Source organism: Pezoporus occidentalis, unplaced genomic scaffold (genome assembly GCF_034315485.1).
Source record: "Pezoporus occidentalis ecotype Australia unplaced genomic scaffold, CSIRO_AGI_Poc_V1 ctg6, whole genome shotgun sequence".
In the NCBI taxonomy this organism is placed as follows: Eukaryota; Metazoa; Chordata; class Aves; order Psittaciformes; family Psittacidae; genus Pezoporus; species Pezoporus occidentalis.
Window position 1 is genome coordinate 7,314,564 of NW_026915943.1, and position 25,374 is coordinate 7,339,937.

Consider the following 25,374-nt stretch of genomic DNA (forward strand, 5'->3'; position numbering starts at 1 on the left):
GATTTTAGAACAAGCATTTTAGAACTGATTTCCCAGAGACACACAATAGGGTGTAGAATTCCAGCCTCCTACATCTTGTTGTAAGTCTTGTTGGACTACTTGTACAGTTAGACCCAGACTGTCATTTCTAGTGATACCACTACAGGACCTTTTCCCTCCAGCTTTCATGAGTAACCACACATCTCAGGATACTGCTGCAACCATCATAGCATTAACCCAATGCTCTGCCCAGGTGTTCTTCTCTGTTCATACCCTTCTACCATTTCTTTGGTCTCGCACATCAGATGAACTGCTGGTGTTTATTTTCAAGGCCCTTCACTGCCCATCCCCAAATCATTCCTTATTATGATAAGCAACTCAGTCATCCCTCCAAGAAGTTCATTAAATCGATCTCTATCCTACATTAGTTTGGCATTCAGACAAGTGCCTGGTTGGGCATTTTGCATCTTACACATGGATGGATTCAGTAACTGTTCCCACTAAACAAAGGCTGAAACATCACTTAGTGGATTGACTGGTGCTGTCCCACTGCATGGTTGCCTAGTCCTCCTTCTGTTTCTATCTATCTGTTGTCCCTTGTCCTATGTGTATATTATAAACTCTCTCATTAAGGGACTGTCTAATTGCACTGGTCTGTGCAACACCTGGCGTATTCTTAGCCTCTGACTATGGCTGTCAGGTATCAGAGCAACTTGAGCAAGAGGAGATAGCAATTGCTTCATTTATAATCATACGAAACAACAAGAGACAGCTGGACATCCCTGTGCTGACCTTGTTGCTTCAGTTACTCTTGCTTGCAATCACACAGGATTAAATTCTTGCATCAAAGAGACAAAACCTCCAGTATGGGGAGGGGAGTGTGTCTACACTTGTGTGTGTGTACATGCACTCTGTTAAAAGTAGTCCAAGCCAATCATAAGGTCATAGAGACAACCGGGACTCTTTCCTTTACAGACACTTAGATACATTCATACTTCCAAACAGGTGCAGAAGAAACTCTCCTATGCATCAGCTTCAGAGCCCAATAAAAATGCCTCAAATCCTGCCTTATCAAGTCAAATATCTTTGTGCTGTTCAGCAACATCAGCTGCCATACACTCCTCTGCAGGATGCTAAAATAACCCCTTCTGCTTCAGTGGCAGGCTGGAGCTGGGAGCCTTAGGAAAATCCAGGCTTTGGCTTATTTGAGGTTCTAACAATAAAAGGTTCCTTATCACACTGTTCATCAGTAAAGCCTTAAACTGAAGAGCATGTCTGGAGTAATCTGTTCAGAAATATACTAGAACCCAAAAGCTACACATCCTGATTTTCATGCCTCAACACCCCATACCCTAAGCCAACTTTAGGGACACTTTCAGTGCCTGTGGACTCACCTTCATGCCAGTCCTTTCTTCCACTTACAAAACCAGTTAGCATTATGTCAGAAATGATTTTGTCAGAAAATACTTTAGCAAGAGGAAATTTGATTTTCACTTCCAGGAGATGTCAAAATAAAAGCTTGTTATTTTTACTCTGTTTTTGAAACAGAACACTTTAATTTTCTCTTAAATGTCAGCTCAGGTTTTTTAAACCGAGAAATGGCACAAGAAAAACCAAGTCGTTCTCTTGTTTTGAAAGGTTGACAGGAAACAGGAACTTTTTTTAGCAGTTAAAAACTATTTGCTTCAAGAATTTGGAACATCTGGAGAGAAAGCAGTCAAAAGAATCCTTAGAAATTCTTGTAAAGCAGCACTAGGTTTCCAGATTTTGATACATGAAGCAAGTGTAATTCCTTACCCAGAACTGTCTCCAGTAGGACACAACACAGACAAAGCATGAGGACAAGGAATTAGTTTCCCTTTTTGTATATGGAAACTCAGAGTCACCAAAACAAGTGACTTAAGCACAGCTGAGACTGAGATTGTAATACAATGATATATCAGTTAATAATAAAGCAGGGAGAAAATCACTGCATAAACACTGAATGTACGATTAATTTCCTTCCTCGATATGGGCACAACAAGACTCTCATTTCTTTCCAAGGTATGTTTGCAAAACATGATGACACAGCCTTAAAGTCATACTTTTCTGGAGCTGAATGAACTATGGCTTGGAGGCACATGAAATCTGTTAGACAAAAGCAGGTCAAGAGGCTGCCATTATCAATATACCTTCTTCCTCAGTAACAGTAAACCCCCAGCGCTTCTGCATCACATCAGCTCCAGGATCTTACAGCCTGTGCCTAGCAATGCATCCTCCCATATTCCTGTGTAAAAGCAGTGGATGAGGTGAAGTCATCTCTATAATTGTCCCTGGCATGAAGGTGAAACACAGTTAGAGCCTTCTCCTTGGTGAAAACATGCACTCCACTGAGATACTGCTACACCCAGGGGTAAACAAGCATAGCTTTCCTGAGTGGAGACCCTGGGATCCTCATCTGGGGATGGTTTGCACCATTTCCAACACAGAGCTGAGATAATGGTGTGTAGCAAGACAGCCCCTAATGCTCCCAATTACCTCCTAAAAGCTTTGCATGTTGCTAATATATCTTTTGATATCTGGCAGCTGGGTGAAATTTTGTGGAAGCTGGAGGGTGTTGCAGTCACTTCTTACTCAGGATACATGTGAATAACTTTAAGTTGTCTTTTAAACATCTTAAACATCTGGATCATAAAGTGCTACTGTACCAAAAAACAGTAAAATAGAAAAATAAAGTGTTCATGGTGTAGCAGAGCAATTAAATGTGATCATTGTGGAGTAGTAGAACAATATCCAAAGAAGCCCCCATAAACCATCTGTAGGGTCTATGAATAGTGAGGACCACTGTATAGGAGATGACCTTGGCCCTCCTATCCCAGAGAGCTTCCGTGTCCCCTGGCACCTGGGCGAATTGAGGGTATCAGCATGGAGCTGATCAGAGCTACATCACAGACACAGACAGCTGGGGGAGATGCTTTCTCCCTCTAAGGAAAGACACTTTTGGCATTGGAAAAGCTTTATTCTTGATCTACAAGGCAGACATCTTCTTTTAATAATAAAGATGTCTTACTGTAATCAGCAAGACTAAAGTCTTGACTAAAGTCAAGTCAAACACCAACCGTACCCTGGGCTGCATCAAAAGAAGCGTGACCAGCAGGTCGAAGGAGGTGATCCTGCCCCTCTACTCTGCTCTCCTGAGACCTCACCTGGAGCATTGTGTGCAGTTCTGGTGTCCTCAACATAAAAAGGGCATGGAACTGTTGGAACAAGTCCAGAGAAGGGCCACGAGGATGATCAGGGGACTGGAGCACCTCCCATATGAAGACAGGCTGAGGAAGTTGGGGCTGTTCAGCCTGGAGAAGAGAAGGCTGCGTGGAGACCTCATAGCAGCCTTCCAGTATCTGAAGGGGGCCTATAGGGATGCTGGAGAGGGACTCTTCATTAGGGACTGTAGTGATAGGACAAGGGGTAACAGGTTAAAACTTAAACAGTGGAAGTTTAGATTGGATATAAGGAGGAAATTCTTTCCTGTGAGGGTGGTGAGGCACTGGAATGGGTTGCCCAGGGAGGTTGTGAATGCTCCATCCCTGGCAGTTCAAGGCCAGGTTGGATGAGGCCTTGGGTGATATGATTTAGCGTAAGGTGTCCCTGCCCACGGCAGGGAGGTTGGAACTAGATGATCTTAAGGTCCTTTCCAACCCTAATTATTCTATGATTCTATGAAAGTCAGTTACTGACTAGTGACCAGTATTTCTGCTGAGGCACCTTTTTGACTTTTAATCAGATGAGTGCACTTAAAATACTACTTTTTATCTCCTCACAATATCTGGCACAGAGTGTTTGTTTAAACCCAACTTCAGAAATCTCTATAATACAAGCACCCACAATAAAAGTAAAGTTTAAGGTGCATGACTTGTGTGCGCAATAAGACTGAGCCTGGAAAAGTTATCTCCCACTTCCAAAGCTCTTGGGGGAATTAATAACATTCTTCCAATGCATCCTGAGTGGCAGTTACCTTTTCTCCCTGTTTTGTGTGTTTGCATGGCTCCTAATGGGAACAAAGCCCTGATCAGCATGCACAGTTACATCCCACCAGCAGGCTCTGCAGCAGAGCAGCAAGGCAGCCCAGCTTCCACCCTTTTCTGATGCTAAACGAAAATCACCTTGTTACCAGCAGCTGAAGCCACTATGCCACAGAAACCATCTCTGTTTTAGCAGGAAAGACATCAAAGTAGAAAACAACTCTCCAGCAGAGCTAGGAACAACTGGTCACAAGCTTTACTGGCACACACAAACTCCTACAAGTATGAGATATGGAGCACATCAGTATATTGAAGGGATGGGGCCTCAAGCATGGAAATACTTAGAAATGAAAGCATGGAAGGATTTGCCTTAATTTCATTTCCCCTTGGGGATGTCTACAAATGTGCAGAAGGACACACACTCCCTCTGTTACCATAAACCCTTAGTTGGCATTGAACTGGAGCTGCTAATATTCCCCTCTTAACCTCTCAGGCTTAGCAGCTTTTTAACCATAGCTGTTCAGCTTGTTTGATGGAGCTGACTCACTCAAAGTGGGCTCAGTATGTGGGTAGAGTGATTTCACATCTACTGCAAAATACCACATAAATATATCCATGGAAAACAGAGCATCAGTGGGAAGGTTGGGGTGTTGCTGAGAAACACATCTCCCCAGTATCTCTCTTTTAATATTCCAGTATCTGGGGCTGACAGGTAACTCATACACCAAGATACCGGAGCTGAACTCTGACATCTATTTCAATAAGCCCAGGCAGTTCCTGCTATTGCAACTGTAAAACACCTAAAAGGATGCAGGAACAGCCTTGGAGGGTCACACCACAGGTCCACCTAACCTGCACTATGGCTAGACTGGTGGTCAGAAACAAATATGAAGGAGTATAGGCTTAAAGCATCCCTCATCCAGAAGACCTTCTTGCTTTGCCCATTGAACAGACAGGGGCTGAGTCTGTATGGTACTCTTGAGGTTGCATCTGCTTCTAAAATAAACCACGCTTTTAAATAAGTCCTGTGGCAATCCACAGGTAGACCCTGAGATATCAGAGACAGAGAGAAATAAGGACAAGGAACAGATTCTGCAGGTAAATATTCTTTTTAACAATTAAGCATATGTAAAACCTTTAGTGTTGCTGATCCACCTTGTTTTAGTGGAACAGCAAGAGGAAGGCTAGGAAGATATCTTCTGGATTACATGTGAAATACAGTAGTTGGCAGTCTCACTTTCTATGTCATTATTGAAGCTAAATGTTCATAATGACCCATTCTGCTCTTAAAAATCAATAATATAGGAGGTGCAGTTCAAATAGTCCCATTTAAAGTGCATGTTTCAGATCACTCTTACTGCAAGATTTTAGTTCGGCCAACGCAGTTACAGAATGGATTGCTATGTACATTACATATTATGCAAGTGATTAGTATTTTTAATAAAGAAAGGTTCCTTTGTCCTGAAACTTGGCAAAAGCTGCATGGTTGCTCTTCACCTATTCTTTTAACACTGGAGGATGAGAAAGCTCTCTCAGTGATGCAGCCATCAAGACAAGCTCTGATGCAGACAGCTAGCACAGCATTGAATTTCCTTCCTGCAGTACTTCTGCAATAATAGCTGACGTAATTGCTCAAATTGTAGAAAAAATCACAGGAAAACATGGTACTTTTCTCACCCACATGTAGCTACCTTCTATTCATTAAACAGAATTATCACTTTGTTAACGTAGATGTGATTTATATATTACATGCCCTTGTGAACCTCAATAATGACAATCTCGCAGTCTCTAAAGAATTGAACTGCAGAGCACAGGAGTGGGTTACATAGAATCAGTCCAGCTACCTCCACAGTAATTCATTTTAATCTGCTTGTTATCTTTCTCTTCAGAGGAAACTAGTTATTAGACTTTGGAGCAGGTGCCGTTTGTTACTATCTCTTACTCCAAGTGGTGTTTTTTCTGTCAGCTGCAAATCGTGGCAAAGAGAAACCTGAGAAAGTTAACACAGAATATAAACTCCAGCAAATGGTTTTGGTTTGTTTTTTTTCCATGCAACACATGGTTGCATTTGTATTTTCTTATTTGCAAAGCACACAGGACACAACATCACGTGTGATATGCATCTTGGGGTTTGAAGTGATGGAAAACATTGGAGACCTAAATCTTAATGAGACAGATATTTCCAGCCAAACGTTGCCCTGGTTTGACAGCAAGGGGTGAAGCAACACACATGATAACAGCTGCTTTAAGGAACATGAGTTTTTCTCCTGCACCTAGGAAGAGTCATGGTCAGCTTCCGTTGGTGTAAAACAGAGGCTGGCTTGACTAAGAAAAGTGTTAGGGTTTAAATCAGGTATGTGACTGAATCTCAGCACAGCTAAACCTCACTTAAACTCATAATTTCTTTCTAGAAGAGGTGCAGAATGAGCTTCTGCAGGAGTTAGCTTGCTTTGTCAATAGCTGGATGACAATGAGGCACTACCTAGTCCCACATTGACATTCCTCTTCACAGTTTCCTACGCTATTTCCAACACTCATCTCCTGCCTTTAGTGTCATGAGTGATGCGTGATGCTCAGTGTACCCATTATCTCCTTCTCTAGTAGGAATAAAGCTTTTTATGTTGCAATCCACCAGCAGCTGATCAAATATAAGCCGGGCTCAGCACTTGCTGGTTCATCCTACCCAATTTTCCAAGAAGGCATAAAAAATTCTGTGAGGTTCATTGACTGGGAAAGTGGGTTACAGGCTGCCCAGCATTTTAGGCTCTGTGGTATGGGAGCCATGCCTCAGACTTCTACACAATGGGACTGAAGACCCAAATAGCTATAGGAGTTTACCAGGAAGAGTTAGGCATTTCACAGTGTGACTCTAATAAATGAGAACAGCAAATTGGGACTAGAAATGCAGGATTTCAGCAGCTCTTTCTGAGAAAGAAGTGTCATTTGGTCCTGCACCACCAAAAGTGATCTCTGCTCAGGATCATTTTAACTGAATCCTCTGCAAGGACTAGCATGCTTGAGCAGCTTTTTACATTAGAGGCTTGAAGAGCTGCTGCCTTTTTTATTGTAGAAGAGAAACACTTGGGGCACTGAGCAATGACTGGAAGCCATGAAGCTCTCTGCATGCAAATGAGCATGCTAAACATCAATGAGTGATCCACCTGCATCTTCTCCTAATGGCTATGAACACCCAAATTGTTTGACATGGAGAGGAACAGGTTCGGCTGGAAAAGCTGAAGACCCCTCTCTTCCCTTAAACCCACCAAGATGTTGATGACATTTTAAAGATAAGGGGGAAAATTATCTAAATCACATTGGTCAAGGGAATATTAAAAGTATTTGATAACTCCAGCAGCTACAGTAACCTTGAAGCTTTCAAAAAAGTGGGACACAGGCAAAGAGAATGGGATTGGCTGTCTCTTAGATGGGATTGGTTGTGTGGACCTATACCTTTACTGTCTCCCTCCCTTTTGTGTCCTTTATTCAACATTTCCAAGCAACCAGTTTGTGGAGTGCCATAAATGAGAACAAAGGAGATGGAAGGAAGTTCAGATGCCTGTAGTGGGATGATGGAGCAGAGCAGTGCCAAGATCCTCAGGCGCCACATGGCTTCCCAGCCCTGGTGGTACTTTGGAATGGGTGGAAAAGTGTCAGTATGCTATTATGCCTCATCTAGAGAACAGTCCTTTAGGAGGCAGCCTGCAGCCAGTATCAATCTGGCTGGATAAATAAGGGGCTTCACATCAACTGCACATTGCCCTTCTGTGTTGCAGGTGGTCTATTCTACTGTGGTCCACAAAAATAAATGACTTTTTGGTTCGGAAGGTAAAGGGAAACAATTAAGTTGTCCAGACCTTTCCTGAAAATGAATATTCATATTTCAGAGGCATATAGTGGATCAACATGGGAATATGTGCTCCAAGAAAAAAATCAGAAGCACATAAGAAGGAAGAGCTCCACTAAGCTGAAGCATCCTTTTTTGTCTGTTTTGTGCAAGGCTGTGTTTAAAGTGTTAGGGGCTGATGAATCTAGAAGCCCAAAGGTGGTATGACTGCCACAACTCCATGTTCTTGAGTCCAACCAGTAGCGAGGTTAAGCACGTATTCCCAATAGTCACACATACACACAATTGTTATATATACGCATATACGTATATGCACATGCGCTTCACCAGCTACACAGATCAACACAAGGAATACAGCACTCATGCAAATTATAACAGCACCAACAACCTCAAGGAACCATAGAGTCACAGAAAGGTTTGGGTTGGAAGGGAACTTAAAGATCATCTAGTTCCAGGGACACCTTGCATTAGACCAGGCTGCTCAAAGCCCCATCCAACCTGGCCTTAAACACTTCCAGGGATAGAAATGCCCTCTGTTCCTGACCAGGATGAAAGCCTGTTATGGGAAAATATACATACAAATATAGACATAGATACATAAACAGTCTATATTCCCCAGTACCTGGCCTTAGACACCCAACCTACCCATTAACTATCCCTGGATCCCCTGGTCTCACAGTTGCCTCACCCACAGGCAGACATGATATTCAATCTAGGGAGTGGCATGGAAGTAACTTTACAGTGGTAGTGCAATAAGGAGGTGCTGTGCCCAAGAACACATGCTGCAGGCTGCAGCTTGGAATTGATGGTAGAAGCCTGGATGTTCCCTCAGATGGGACTAGACACAGAGCAAGCTCTGTAACCCAGGGCAGTCCTCAGCAGTGATTTAACAACCAGGGGAACATAGCCTCAGAGGCTTTGGATGGTTTTCTCACAAAAACTGGGGGCAGCATCTTAATTTTTAATCAGACACTTGCATTATGACCAATGTGATTTGGTCACAAACTGCCCAAGAGTCCCTGTAGTGCCTTTAAACAACTTTAAACAAAAAAAATCAAAGGACACTGCAATAAAACTGCATACATTGGCAAACAGTACAGTGCCTTGACTACAACTTCAGCATCAGCAGCTTTTTCACTGCTGAAGCACTGATGTTACTCCCAAATGCTTGGGATGGGAATTACCTGAGGTGACTTTGCAATACCATCTGACTAGTGCCAGCTTCTAAAGGGATGACTACTGTGTAATCACAGTCCTTGGGCTGGCATTTCAGCTTTCCTCAATTTGTTTCCTTCTCCCTTTCATTCCAAAAGTAAATACATGTTGCTTGCCAGATTTTTCTATAGAATGTCTGATCTCATGATACGAAAATAAATTGTATAAATGATCTCTAAGCAGCCATGTTCTGCCTTCCTTCTGCCATAACCAGGCATATCTAGGTTCAGACTCACAACTGGCACAACTAGTGACATGGCTTGAGATTTGAAAGCAATAGTTATTAGTTGCTGACAAAGTTGCCACCCAGCAGCTGAACTGTTAGCACTGTGTGCAGGCTTAGCTGAGGCATGGATTCATCAGACTGCTTGGAAACAAAGTGCAGAGTTTCACTGCTGCTTTAAATCAGCTTAACCTGGCATATAGGTGAAGAAGAAACAGTTGTGCTCACTACTCAGTGCTACTGAGAGGTGTTCTCTTCTGTTCCACCCCTGTGGCCATCATACAGAAGCAAAACAATCAGGTCTGTTACTTAATCACACCTCAGCTACCCCAGAACAGGTGAAAACAAATGAGATGTTTAGTTTTAAACCAAATTAGTTCCTTAATCCTGGCTATTGCATGGTTATGCAAATGCTTAGTGAAGACAAGAAAGTGGGAGGCAGGAGGAAAGCAGGATCATACCCTCTGTAATGGTATGAACCCAGAGTGACCATAAACCTTCACCATAAGGGGACTATAATCCTCCAGCTGAGGAAACCTGCAGTATCACACATGGTCCTGGTTATGTGGAAAGGAATGCATATAGATTTATGAACTGTCCTCTTCCCCTTTCCTTCTTTCAAGCTGTCCTTAATTGCAAGGTAAACCACACTGGATTAAACTGCTAGAAAATCTTTCTGAAGGGCCAGTTAGGTTTACACCATGGGTCAACCTCTCAGTGACAGCTCAATACAAGGAAATCTTTAATAACAGATATTTAAGGTCTGGCTTCTCCTCCTACACTGGAATCGGTCAAGTGGAGCTATGCTTATGACTGTGGATGCACTCTGTTGGGGAGCGGCTCTTAGGAGAGATGCTTTTCAAAATGATGAAGAAAAGGTCTATTCTTACTGGTTTACTCGACTTTTTCTGTGTTTTAATATTTCCTTCCCATAAGCAGCATCTTTTTCAGAGTACACAACCCTGTCTGAAACAGTATGAAGTTATCCAGCCTATATACAGCAGTGCTCATAATCTACTTGATATTTCCCACTGGCAAAATAAACCCATTTATTTCTTGACTCATCCTTTCATCAGCTATAATCCCGTTGCATATATTATTCATAGAATGATATGAATTCAGAAATATGTATCTGTGGCCTTTTTTAAATCATCCTCACATCAATCTTGTTTCCCTCCACTCTTTAAAGCAAGGGTTTCTCTTTCAAATTAATTTTCCACTAAGTCTCATTTCATTTCACTTTCTATAATCTGATATGTATGGAGCAGAACAGGGAAAATACTCAGCTCATATTTATGTGCAATTAAATGGAAGTCACATATTCATGTATTTTATAGATGTCTTTAATTTTCTCTGTAAAAACACCTTACCACACTAAAACCCTTTGTGAAAGCAAGTTTATGTCTCTCAAATGAAAATTTAATCTACCAAATCAACATACAAAGCGGAAGTCTTTATTACTTTTTACCACACACCAGCTTTTTAGACCTATCAGTGCTGGTACACACAATTATCAAGTTCATTAACAATTAAAGAGATGTATATACATATATCACAAAAAAAAGCCTTAAATAAAATTGAGACTCCACACTTTGCAGTGGTATAACCTGGCTCCAAGAGGTATCATAGTCTGGCAGACACAAAGTGGCTCCATAGCTGAGGTCCCACTGCACCACATGTCTAGTATGAACTTAGAGAAGACATATTTACTCTGTGTCTATTTTCTATAAAGTAAAATGGGCCCTCTAACACTTTCTAAAACTCCTTCAATATGCAGGATGAATATTCTTCACATTATGACTTTTTCAGAATCCTTCTGACTGGATAACTTCCCTTACCAACTTCTGCATCAAGCATGCAGCTTCTGTCTGAATCATAGGATTCAAGCAACAGTGAATTTAACATGTCCCTAGACCAGTTTTTTCAGTGTTCAAATACAAACACTGAGCCTTATTCTGGCCTAAATTTGTCCAAATCCAATCCATTCTACAATAGTAAAATTATATTTCTTACCACAAAAATAATCTTTGCATGGAATGTTGATCATCTTAATCTTGTAATTCTTAAACCTTCAATATTTAATTTAATAATGCACCCAATCCAAAACAATTTCTACTTTGGAAGTGCAATAGAGAGAGACTGGAACTCTTTGAGCTTTGAATGTGAGACTGGGTACCTTTCAAAATTCACATTATCCCTTTCAGTTCCTTAGCCTCTTTTGGGACATGCACTTTGGGCACAGTGATTTCCAGGTGGAATCAGTCTTTGCTCTAATCTAAATAGAATTATTTTTTTTACTCTGTCCAAAGCCTTTAAATAAAAGCTACCAAGTCACTTTTGCTTACTGCTGAGGAAATACAAAGGGCATTAGGGTTATCAGGAGAGTAATCTCCATTTCATTGCTTTAATTTCTATATTTTAAATTTTCATTTCTTAAGCCCTGATTGCTCGTGACCCTTTGAGGTAAGAGTTGTCACCCTGACGGATTTATGGTTTATTCCTGCCAGATCCCAGATTGTATTTTCACCATTTCCCTTCTCTAAGTAAAATTCCCATTGACTTTTGATTCACTCCTCTTTCCTTTGTCCCGCCTTGTCTTCCCCATCACTCTCACATCCCATCTGCTCTCTTCAGCACTGCCAACATCTTCCAAATGATGCCAGTCTAGCTGGAACTGCAATCTTAAAAAAGTCTCTGTCTCTGGAAAATTTCACTCCTACCTGTACAAATAAATGCTTATCTGCTTGCCCTTTTTGTCTACATGCTGAGGAAGAAAGTAGCCAACCAGACTGTGCTAGGAGTCAGACAGGTTTCTCTCTCACTGAACTTACGCTCAGTACTATTTTCCACAAAGAAATATGGAGATTGGGTATCAAAGAGGACTCATCCGATTTTTCTTTTTACCTTTAGAATCACAGAATCATAGCATCAAGTAGGCTGAAAAAGACCTTTAATATCAAGTCCAACTGTCTAATATCATTATGTCAAGAAAGGGAGGTGACAATAAAATAAGCCATCAGATGTCATTTAATTCATAGTCTTGTTTTTGTTAGGCTCTGAGGGCCGGGGAGGATGCAGAGGTTCATATGAAAAGAAAATAATAGCAGGGGTTTGCCAAGATAACCAGCAGTTCTAGGGAGTTCAGGCCTCCTGTCCTGCTGCAAACCTGGCTTTTCTACTGGGAACCTTGTCACTCCACAAAGGGACCAGCTAATTGCATCAGCATTCTTTCTCTCTGCATGTAGATTCAACTCTGCAGCCCTAAGGCCTTCCAAGTTTGCAGCTACTGAGCAAAGCATAGAAAACAGTATATATTTTCAAGGTACTAAAAGGAAATAACTTACAACATGGCTGCTTTTAAGAGAAGAAAAGAAAAACATCAGTCAACTGTAAGTGGATCAACATCTGAGGATGGAAGCACTGATTCCTCTTTGTCAAATAAACCACATGCCTGTTGTTGAATAAAGCAACTGTCTTTGTAGACCAAGGCACATGAAAGAATTGTCATATGATCCATTGTAACTATTCATATGTGTTCTTTTCTCCTATGGAAAAGGATAGCACCGCATGAAGGAGAGCACATTTGATGCTAACTGCCTTAAATGTAGCCAGGGATGGACAAAACAACTTATTCGAGGGGAAAAAAGTATCCTATGATGTATAATTCAGTGGTCACAGTACTCTGAAACAAAAGACACTGGGATTGTTTTCTCCAGATATGCTTTATTTTTTGCCCAAGTCCTTCCAGTTAAGACAAGTCCCCAGGGATAGAAGCCCTGTGACAATGTCAGTACCTGGCTGATAGCAAAAAACAGAGGCTACTTCAGGGTTTCAGTTTTCCTTAAAAATGTATGAAGGAGCTAGCAACCTTAGCTGGGGAGTCATAACATATAACTGTGGTAGGAAAATATGTATGGTGTCCAACAAGAACTGTTTGTACTTCATGTCAAAAGTCTAGATTAAATCGTACCCTCTCCATGGGTTTTTTCCCCCACCTGGATGCAGTTGGAAGGTTTCTTTTTCCATTCATCTGGGAAACCTTTTTTGAAAAGAAGGGTTAAAATTCCTTCTTTCATATTTTTTCTTAAAAAAATGTGAGTAATGCAGGGAAATGGCTGTGCCCCCTTTTAAAAGAAGAAATGCAAACAGATAAGGATGTAAAAGATACTAGCGATATACTACATCTGTCAGTTTTCTCAGGCAAAAGAAGAAAAACATGAAGATTTTCATGAAAATACAGAGCGTGATGCACTATCTTGCCAAGAAAAACTTAGTGTTGTTAGCCCATCTTACTGAATAAGCTGTGAACAAGTGGAAATAATAAATGCAACTTTACCCAATTGCTTTATTAGCAAGCAAAATATCACCCTAGTCTTTCAAATTGACAAAAAAAAAAGGAAAAAGAAAAAGAAAAGGAAAGAAAAAGAAAGAAAAAGAAAAAGAAAAAGAAAAAAAAGAAAAAGAAAAAAAAGAAAAAGAAAAAGAGGAAAAAGAAAAAAAAGAAGAAAAAGGAGAAAGAAAAAAGAAAGCCAAGATAAATGCACGAAACAAGCTATTCTAGAGGGAGCAATGGAAAGTGTGACTCTTAAAACCTTAAAGGATGTTTCTGAGATTTCTACAGTGGCATACAGACATGTTAGATGGAACAGATTTCAATAAAGACTTCAGGATTTTTAGGCTAAAGAAAAGAACTATTCATAAACAACTCAATGGGCTGTGTAACATAGCTTATGCATCAGCACAACTCATCATATCAGTAATTAGAGGCACACAATTGCATCTAAATCTAAAGATCAGCTGCAAGGGCAGACAATTCAAAGTTCCTGCTACTGCTAAGAAAAGCTTGATAATGCTGGAACCACGGTGCAAATGGAGGAATCCAGAAGTACATATATTCATTTCCATGGAAATGCTTTGCATTTGCATGCTGCTTCAAAGATTACTGGCCTAAGGATTCTTCTTGAAACTGCTTATGAAACAGCAACATTTAAGTCATCTGGATGCTGCACTTCAGGGCATATCATGTGAAGTTATTCAGGTGAACAATGATTTGTAGTACCTTGTGCTCATCAGACCTCCAGATTTTCAGAGTGTTTTCTAAAGATCAGGCCCTAAGAAGTACTCAGATTGAGCATTCCAAAGTTAGGGTATAGTTTATCACCAAACTGTGAAAACCTAATTCAAATCCTATCCCTGCCTTCTTTTTAAAGCATTTTCATGTTCCCATAACCAAAGCATCTCTGTACCTCTAACAGCCCTGTTTTGTTGGGAAGACTTATCTCCTATCTGCAACTGCTGGGAAAACAAGGTGCTGTTAGAGTATCTTCCCCAACACATGAGCAAAAGCCAGGCAAGGAAAAGACTGAAATCCAACATACCCCTCTACCCTACTTCAAGCTAAACTAATGCCCTGAGTTCCTTTATATTATGTGCCTTCTTTAATGATTTCTGAATTTCTTTATGCAGTCCTCCAAAGATGTAATCTGATTGCAGTTTCTGTTCAAACTTTCTTGTGATAACTGCAGTGAAGCCTTGATATCATTGTTTAAATTTATTCATCTGAAAGCTTCAGCGAAATGTTATTATCCTGACAAGAGTTTTTCTAGATGGGGTTGATGAAATTAACTGAAGAAGAGAGACACAAATGAAGATTTTAATCAAGATTAATACCTGCTTTGTTAAGGGCTGACAAGATGTATGAACATAATGATGTTGTCATCTATTAAATCTTTTGATCCTAAAAAAAGAACGAAGGCTTCGGCCCTGCCTCTGTTTTGATGAGTGTGAGAGGGCTTTAATTTGGTGGGGTAAGCAGAGTGTTTCTCAACATTTCTGCCAAGACAGGAGATAAAAATCTGCTTCCAGAATCCCTGGGTACTCTGCAGAGATCCTGCAGACACATGTACTTGCATGTAGGATCTGTGTTGCTGGTATAAGTTGAGTCCCTGAATGGATATTTATTAGTAGAAGATAGGGGGAAAGTCTGTGTCCTCCAATCAGGGACCGGTGTCAAGGAGGAGCAACTGTTAAGCTAAGATCTTAAAGTACAATCTACAGGTCTCTCTAGATCATTTCCATCCCTCATAACTGATAATAAATTCAGTGATCCCTTTCTGAGCTTGATGTTGATAATTCCCTCTTACCAGTATCTTCTGCTTGAGCAAGGTGTCCTCTATACATAAGACACCTGCATCTACTCTCCCTACAGCATCTTGCCACCTCCCTATTCCTGCATGGCATATCCAGTTGTCAGCTGAAGAGCCGTGCTCACCCCGTAAAGCTCAGGCACAAAGGGAGAACTGAGAATGTTTCGGAAGGCTGCTGATTCTGTTTTCCAAACACATCCAGTTGCTGACTTGAAAATGTCAGTGCAAACTCTTCCTATACTGCAGCCTTTAAGTTCTCTGTCTTCAAGTTAAAGAACAGACATATAACCCTGTGCTGACAAACAGCTAATGGGAGACACCTTGGCAGCGAAAAATGGAAAGGAGCAGCTGAGGTTGGAGGTGTAACAGCTTTTATTTGGTTTATGTGGCAAGGTTTTGGTAATGAGAGGTGTCTTCTGTGAGGAGGTGCCAAGAGCTGCCTCCATGTGAGATGGAGCCTGTTGCAAGACAGAACTACCTTTGCCCAGAGCTGAATTTATCAATGATGTTGGTAGTGTCTCTTCCATAACATACTTAAGAAAAGATAAAATAAAGCTGCACAACAGCAGCTGGAAAAGAGTAATAAGAATATGCAAAACTATGCAGACACCAAGGTCAGTGAAGAAGCTATGGCTGGAGAAAGACTTCCCTTACAGTTGACCTACTTCATCAAGTTTCAGACTCGTACAGCTTATCTCTTCTTCCTCAGATGTTTCCACCCCCTTTGTGATGTCAACCCAGCCATGGTGTAGCCATAGTTCAAAGCAGGCATAAAAATCTTTGGAAAGAAAATAGAGGAAGGGCAACAGGGCTGACCGAGTAGCTGTCAACAAGGCCATTCACTACAAGCTATAAATGTTTCTGAGGGTCATGAGGAAGGACTGAGGTCTTCAGTCCTTTTCTGTCCCTCACAACATGTGAATTACTGAGCAGAAACTGTATTCAGGTCACAGCAAGACAGTGAATTGCATTTGTGGAATTTAAAGCATATTCAGCCTCTCTGCAGAACTGCAGGCATCTACTTTTTGTAGGTTTGCATAGGAAGTCAGCATTGAAGTAGCTAATCCCAAACGAGTGGGGAAGCACCACATGAACATAAACACAAATCACTGCGCGCCACTCTGTCCCAGGGTTTACAAAAAAAAAAGCATTAACACTGTTTTTTAATCTTCAAAAAGAAATTTTTTTTGTCAATCCCCCATCATTAATAGACATGCTTTTTCTTTTACAGCATTTTTGAGCGATGGCTGAGAAGACACAGGCCCATGCTAGAAGTTTACCCAGCAGCCAATGCACCCATTGGGCACAATCGAGAAAACTACATGGTTCCCTTTATCCCCCTTTACAGAAATGGAGAATTTTTTAAACCTTCAAGAGAGCTGGGGTATGATTATGAGTACCTGCAGGAACCAGGTAATGTTACTATTTGGGTAAATGTCATATTTCCTGCTTATAACCTTGAATATGTCTGTAAAATGAGAAGATATTAAAAAATCCTTCTATTCCTGTTTTTCCCTGAATACAGTCCCAATTTGTACCTGCTGATTTTCATATTTCTGGTTGATGTAGAGTCAACGTAATGCCATCAGAAAAGTTCCAGCCAAAAATCAGTCACTGCCATCAATGTTATCTGTCCTACCCTATTAAGAGCAGAATCTGGTCCAAATGGTCAGCTTGTGATCAGAAATGGGGGGGAAAAGTGCCCTTAAATACCCAGAGTAAAATACACCAAAGGCCAACGCAAACTCTGTGCAGCACTTAAAACAGTGATCCATTGACTTTGCTCTTGCCCTATGGTTATTTATATGACCACAACTTAATATTCATAATGCTAATTTCATTAAATCAAAATGAAATTTGCACTGTTTAGTTATGGGTTTGACTTGCATTGCTGTTCAGTAGTTTTGTCCTGGACATCTTGGCCATCTTCAGGTACAGGGAGGACAAGAGGCCCTTGGGGCTGTAGCTCGTTCAGAACCTTAAGTAAACCAGGTCTCATGCTCATGGTGGTGGACCTCAAAGTTTCTCTTGAGTAGTACCAGTTTCCTTATTGTTTAAGGGAAGGGTTAAATTCTGTTAAAGGTAAAAATGTTGCCTGGAACTGAGGATTGCTCAGATACTCTGGCTCAATCCTTTCTAAGACTGTACCATTGGATGTATCATTGGAATGATCAGACATGTCTCTTAGTTCAACATGAAGTTCAACTTAGTTTGAACACTTAGTCCAAAACTTAGTTCAAGCACTTAGTCCAAAATTTAGTTCATCTCTATGTTCAATGCTACCAAAAACTACCCTGGATGTGGGATGCAGTTATCCTTGCAAAACATTGGCCAGTGAGAATGTAGGTTACTGGGCATGTTTGTTTTCCTGTTTTCCTGCAGAAACATACTGTGAACATGTCTCTTCAGTTATAAGGCAATTAAGAGCTGAAAGTCCAATAACTATATTGCAAAAGCATCAGGGACATTTTAGCAATGCTAGCATTCCCATAGCTTCCTTCTTGTCTTTATCAGAACAGTATCATTTCTCAGGGCATCCCTGCCTTTCTGACAGCTTGCATAGTAATGGGGGTGTATGCTTTCTGCATACTTGATAAGCAGTCCAATCATGCCTTTAGCTTATTCCTTCACTTCTCATGCAATATGTAGCATGTGATCTAGTCACCCGGAAAAGCACATTTATAGGTGAAATAAAAGGAATCTGTAGCTCTCCCATATAATTGTCTAAGGCTGTTTTAATACCATAACCCAGAGACAGAACATGCTATAAACAATTTGGCCAACTCCAGACAGAAAAATAATCTAATAAATGCTTCAAATATTTTCTCAAAATTATTAGTTTAGTCATATTAGTAGCATTTTTGCATTTTTGTTCATGTTGCCATAATTTAGTTCCCAGTGAAGACCAGTAATATTGATGCATATTTCTAATGAAAGCCATTAGTTTCCTAAATTCACATTATTCGTATTGTACCACTCAGAAGAAGTGCCAAACACCATGACTTTCAGAAATACTGAATCTGGAATAGTTACTGCAAAAGGAAGCAAAGGGTAAAATATTTAGCATTTAAGAATTCCCTTCTGTTTCCTCCTGGTCTCTTCCATAAAGTCCTCAGAAAATGAAATTCTTATTAAATTCTGCCCATGTTTTTAGCACAGAGGTAAGGAAATTAGTTCCTTAATTTTTCTGAAAATTCAACATGAAGACTGAAATTCACCATCATTTAGAAAGCCCAGATAATCCTCAGGCATCCTTGAACCCCCTGCTAATCTCACTGAGAAGAACAGAGTTTAAGCTATTTCTTATCTGAAGGGAAGACCCAGTTACAAATGGAAAATGGCTGGAACCTCAAATTGCAGATGGGTTTTCTCAGTGCTCTAGTGTTTAAACCCAGACTTTTCTTCAAGTAGGAATGCTGGATTCCTGTTCAGAGGAATAGAGGAGTAAACAGAAACTTCTTGGTAGAGGATCTGTAGCAGGAAAGACTCCTGACCCTCCCTGAAAGCTTCTGAGTAGTCAAGGGAGAAGAGAAAACCTATGGGTGGCAGCCAGGAGTTACCAGACAAATAGATTTGGGTGGTCAAGAATAGGCAGCATTTCATGTTCCAAATGAGGAGGAAGAGGAAAGGCACAGGAAGAGGACAGGACAAAGTGAGGAATGAGCACACAAGACCTGGCTCCATTCTTCTGTTCTCAAGACCACGCTTGTCTGCTGTTAAAGAAAGCAGCTGGCAGAAAGCATCAAAAAGCAGTTCTGAGTTACAGCACCAGTGACTTGGTAGACATGAAGCAGGACTACAAAGAGCACGGTGAGGCTGACTGCAAGAAATAAAACTTGGAAAAAAATCCAATGACAAAATGGCATTTTAATGCTAAATTATACTATTGTTGTGCACCTGAGGAAAAGCTGATACCTGGAGCCCTGCTTCCCACTGAAAAGCAAATCAGTGTATGACATTATGTTATTTTAATTGCAGCTTCATTGATTTTTATGCATATGGCAGCCCTGAAGCAGAAGTGGTCACAAGCAGTGTGTGTGGAAATCCATCCCTCAGGAATCAAAGACACACATCACAATCTAGTTACTGGGGAGCTCATCTGAGCAGAAACAGGAGCAGACACCCAGTTTGCCTTGACATGAGAACCATGAGCTGTTAAACTACCACAATTGGCATGGCTTACTGAAAAAGAACATTTGTTAGCATCAGTAAAATGATTTGGAAGATTAATGGCACCACCTAGCAATAAGCCATCAAAACATTTTTCTATGGCAAGATCTTTTCCAAATACTTATATTTCAGGTCTTGGGCAAAGACTTCCCTATTTTCTCTTTCTTCCAGAAATAGTAACAGATAAATTTGCAGGTGCATCCTTGACTTTCCCCCAGAAAATCTCCCTCTCTCCATGGGAACAATTTGATGACCACTACCTGTGTGGCTGGGTGAAATCAGGCAGCTACCCAAGGATAAACCCAGGAATCTAACCATCAGTTGCAGTTTTCGGAAACCTTAACTAAGGATCTTTGACAGGGCAAAGCACTGGATGAAAGCGTCTTGATTACAACGTAGAGGGCCAGGTTGCTCATGCGTGTGTTGTAGGAGGAGAGCTGAGATCCAGAATCAGACTGCAGCTCCTATCTATTTCTGGTTCTTTACCAGTTTAGTTGCAAAATCACATCCCAGAGAGTAAAAAATGTGACAGCTGGCAAATATGATACCATCACATTTGAGCTGAGTCTCTCAGCTCAGGAGCACATGCTGTTGGCCACAGTGTGAGAGGGTGATGTTATGTGTATAAAAGCCTATGATAAAGTAGTGACACGCACGACAAAATGTAAATTCCAGGACAAAAGAAAACAATTAAAGGTGACAGTCCTTGAAAAATGCTGGCTTGGGAAGTTGTTTACTATTGTATTAAATAGAAGACCAGAAGAGAGCATTTTGTCCCGAGGTTCTCTTCAGGCAGAGATAAGGAGCTGTAGATTAAGGTTGATATAAACAGGAGTGAGCCAAAGAAAACAGGATGCAAAAATATATCCCTCGGAAAAAGGAACATGAGCAGATATTTTGGTGGTTATATAATGATGCTTAATGGAGGAACAGGAATATGGATTTTAAAGCTAGGGGGGTTTTGCTTTGTTTTTCTTTTTTTCTGGGAGCTATTTAGCAGTAGGGGACACACATTGCTTCACCTTAAAATTACACTGTTGTGCACTACACTGTTGTGCTTTCTTATCCTCTCAATGAATTCCAGGAATGCACGCAAGCTAGACTGCCTGGCATTTTTGAATTGTATTAAAAAAAACATTTTGATGTATCAAGAGTAAGAAATTATTTGTTGCTGTTACCTAGAGTTAACACTGTCGTTGAAAAGAAAGAGTATGTCAAGAGTTGTCTGCTAAGACCATAGCTGAGGTTAATTACTGCTATTTTCCTATCAGAAAGATCAAGATAAGGAGATATTGTTGGTGTTAGTCACTAATGGTAGGGTAGATATCAAGCACCATCCTGACCTGGCTTCCTCTTGCTTTGTCATGAACCTCTTGACTAAAAGGGCAGTTTTAATCGATGCTCATGGCAGCATCCAAAGAGGATTATAGTTTGACTCTAAATACATAAAATGGCATTGGCTAATGTCTCCCACAAAGCACCTATGGTTCCCCATGACCACATCACTCCCTTGACACTTTTCCCAGGTTGTCATCAGCAAACACAGTTGCTGCACTCTTGGGTCTTGCACAAATAGAGGTTAAAGAATTATGGTAACAGAATACTTGAAATACCGATTTGCATGATTTTGGCTGGCCAGACAGTCCAGTCATAGGTTTACTGTTATGTAGAATCACAGATCAACAGATTATGGGGTGTCCTGGGGTGTTCCACCCTCTGACACCCAGGAGTTGCCATGGCAACTTTATGACAATAATGCCAAACACCTTTTGTGCAGTATAAAGAAATAGGCAGTAAATGCCAGGAGGTGGCTTTTGGCTTTGAGCTAATTACAAAAACTGCAGGCTGAAGGTAGAGCAAGAGAAGGGCATGTTTGACTGATTATCAGGATATAATAAAAGAGATTACTCCCTTCTGTGACATCTCATCATCTCAAAATCATGTTATGCTTTAGCAGGAAGAAGTTAGCTCAGACTTCCAAATAACATTGATGGAGGAGAGAGATGGTTCAGGAAAAAGGTATAAGATGTCACTTAGAAAACCCTCATGTCCCAGAAAAATTCTGCAAAGAAGATAACTTTGTGATCATTCTCTTTTTTTTAAACATTAAAACTTTATCAAGTTCCTGTTGCATATCAATTTTCTTTCATCATTTACACGCTTCAGTTTAGATAGCCAGATTGTTTCTTATTTAGACATGTTTGCAATATAAGAGTTGAGTTTAAAAAAATGGAGTTACAAAGTCAAGAAATGCCACTATTAAAATTGTCTATATACCTGTAATTCACCATCCACCTCTACATACCTGCATTAATTGCACACTGTTTCTCCCCAGAGCCCCACCTCATTCACAACACAGCATAGGCAGCATTCTTTGAGAAAGAGAAGTCCAATCCTTTTTCCTTTTGATTTCCATTTTCTCAGTTAAGCAGTGTGTAGCCTAATGTATGATTTATTGCATGTTTTTAAAATGCTATCCTGAAGATGTTTCCTCTAGCACTTTTCTTCGGTGCCAATCACTATAGCAGCTGAGTCCTGAAGAAATATTAATTTACATTCACAATACAGAGGATTCAGTGAATGGTACTTTCCTCGTTTGACAGATGAGAAATGAAGGACTGAAGAGATAATGTACCTCATACCCAGAGGTTTATGCAGCTCACTCAGAAACATCAAGATCCTAATTTGTTTTGTAATTCTTAGTGTTATATAGCATTTATATGTCAGAAGTAGAAGGCTGAATATGCAGACTCTTGCAAATAGCATCTCAGAATACAAAGTTGGATTGACTGGAAATTGAGGACCAGAGAATTAGCATCCAAACGTTCCCCAAAGTGAAGTTGAGCTGCAGAAACAAACAAACTGTATTCGGTCTAAACTCAGCATAAATTGGAATTACATCTTATAAAGTGATTCAGAATTCAGACGTCAAGTGCTAAGGACAGCTTAACCTTAGAGGTGCTGCAAACCAACAGCATCATTCCAGAGCACAGTGCGCATAACAACATATGCTCAGAAGCACCGTGATCCAAGAATTTGTATGGGATTTCTTGTCTGAGCACCAGTGAAAATGCAAGGTGGCAGGAAGACATTTAAAGATTTTGTAGGTATATACTACACTAAATACAGTTGAGTACATATAAATCAGTTTGGGTGCATGAACACTGTTCTAGAATAAACCACCACAGGTGGTCCCAGAGAAGTTGCCCAGAGAGGTGAGGTTTGCAGCTAATAATAGCAATTAAAGCTATTAATTGAGAGATGTAGATTCCAAATCCTCCTTGGCCCAAGTGCACAGGTATCCATTTCTCAAATTCAATCCAACAGGTTGTTGAGTGAATGGATCACATTCCAACCACTATCAGGAAGTGAGAGCCCTGTTTGGCAGGGTTTAGCTTTCATAACTCATTAAGCTGTAGCAAGAAAAACAGAGAAACAGACACACAGATTCATACCACGAAGCAAGAAGGCAGCTGGTTACCTAACCAGTGAGAAGCTGCCCTGGATTGACCAAAGAAGGAGGATGTCTTGTGCAGAGTGACCAGAGAATAACTGTGTGTTGCCTCTCCCCACACAACTATCAAATTAAACAAGCAGGGGGCAGGTTCAAAATTAGTGAAAGGAAGCCTTTTTTTCCTCACTTGACATGTATTTAAGGCAGGGATTTCCTTGTTGCAAGAAATTGTGATAAAAGTTCAAAGAAGAGCTAGAAAAGCTGATGGAAGGGGAAAAAAAAGTCCCCCGATGACTATTATATACAATGACACTACATCTGGTTCAGGAAATCCCTGAGCTGCAAACTGTGGGAGGCTGGGTAAGTACTGTGTGAAAGGATTGTAATAGGCTTGACCCATTCTTGAACTCTTCCTGGTGCTCTGCTTCAGTTATTGCTGACAACAGGATGCTGAGCTAGCAGGACCTTTGGCCATATGATATCAGACTTCTTGGTTATAGTTTTTCAGTTTTGACAAAAACCACAAAGAGCACTGGGGACAGTGAACTCTGTTCCTGCCCTTTATATGAAGATTGAGAAGCAGACTATAAGGGCTGAAGAGATTTGTTGAAAAATATTTGTGACAATTTCTATCAATGTAGTTTCTTTTGATCAGCCTCCCAGTATTACCTGACATGCAACTTCTTTAAACTACCAGCACATTGCACCATGTAAAAGGACCTTCTTTCTTGTTTCTTCTGTTTCCTTTCCAGCACTTGATTCTTTCCAGGAGTTTTTAATACCTTACCTGGAGCAAGCCCGTCAGATCTGGGCTTGGCTGGTTGGAGCTGCCGTGATTGGAGGCATCATTACTGCTGTGCTCACAGGGCTCATCCTGGCCTGCCGGAAGAAAAGAGGAACTTCTGAAGAGATACAGCCCTTGCTCATAGAAAGTGAAGATTACAACAACGTGTCTTATCAGTCCAATTTCTAGAGGCTTCTGGTATCTCAGTGATGCTACTAAGGTGCTAATCAAGCATGCAGTGTTTGATTCATGTTTGCAAATACCTTGTTGAGGTGTGCTGCATAAGCAGGAGGAGCAGTCTTGCTCCTCAAGCCCTTTGTAACATTCATGTTGTAGTATCTTATCAGATCCACTCCTACAAACATTTCCCAGATTCAACATAAGTTACCATGCCACCCAAAGAACACCATGTATCCCCTCCTCTTGATTAAATAATGGTCCTATGAAACCAGACTGGTTTGTGTGGTGCTGGCTTTAATGTAGAATTCTCTCCTCTTTTATTTGCTCTTTCACAGCTGTAGGATCCTATCCACACCCAAATACATATGTTTGGTGTTCAGATTTAGTGATAGGTGTCCAGCTGCACCATCAGGGCTACCTCTGTGTTTGAATGTAAGAGCAGAAACAACCCTTTATTTTAGCGAGCAAAATATGTGGTGTCTCTGAGCAGAGTGAATGATCCATAGACACATTTTTCTTCTAAGATAGAAATATTTTCCCTCCAGCTCCTGTAATGTTCTGTTTGTCTTTGACTGAATGCCAGCAGCCACAGAAAGCAAGCTCGCAAAACCCAATTCTCACTTGTCTCAAATGCTGCAGTTAGTCATCTTATATATCAGCTTGTATTCAGTGGAGCTGAGAGGGGTTTAGGAGATGAAATCTAGTCTCACTGTGTCCACTCCTGTTCAGTTTGACTTAACAATCATTTATATTACAGTTGACTTTTGGTTGCTTACTATGTATATAGCCCATACAAGTAACCTATACACAACAAAACAAGTTGTGGTGAGTTGACCCTGGCTGAACACCTACCAAAGCCATTCTACCACTTCCCTCCTCAGCTGGACAGAGGAGACAAAATATAACAAAAGGCTTGTCACTTAAGGACAGGGAGATCACTCAGTAATTACTGTCACAGGCAAAACAGACTCGACTTTGGGAGATTAATTTAATTCATTGCCAATCAAAAGTCAGAATAGGATAGTAAGGAATAATAATAATAATAATAAATCTTAAAACACCTTCCCCCCACCCATCCCTTCTTCCCAGGCTCAACTTCACTCCTAGTTTCCGTGCCTCCTACCCACAAGTAGTGTAGGGTGACAGGATGGAGGGCAGTTCCTTTCATGTTGTTCTGCCGCTCCTTCTTCCTCTCAGGAGACTCCTCACACTCTTCCCCTGGTGCAGCATGGAGTGCTTCTCATGGGAGACTGTCTTCCATGAACTTCTCCAATATGAGTCCTTCCCATAGGCTGCAGTTCTTTATGAACTGCTTCAGCGTGGGTGCCTTCCATGGGGTGCTCCACCATGGATCTCCATGGGCTGCAGGGGCACAGCC

The 25,374-nt window shown here is 40.8% G+C and overlaps 1 protein-coding gene across 1 annotated transcript in view; it reads left to right on the forward strand.

Annotated features, from left to right (window-relative positions):
- TYR (tyrosinase) overlaps positions 1-24,230 on the forward strand; it is a 51,283-nt gene extending 27,053 nt beyond the window's left edge. Inside the window, exons 4-5 of the mRNA XM_062639231.1 lie at positions 16,640-16,821; positions 23,785-24,230. Coding sequence (XP_062495215.1) covers positions 16,640-16,821; positions 23,785-24,005 — 403 coding nt within the window. The 3' untranslated portion in view covers positions 24,006-24,230. The remainder of the gene's footprint in view (positions 1-16,639; positions 16,822-23,784) is intronic.
- The last annotated feature ends 1,144 nt before the right edge of the window (positions 24,231-25,374 follow it).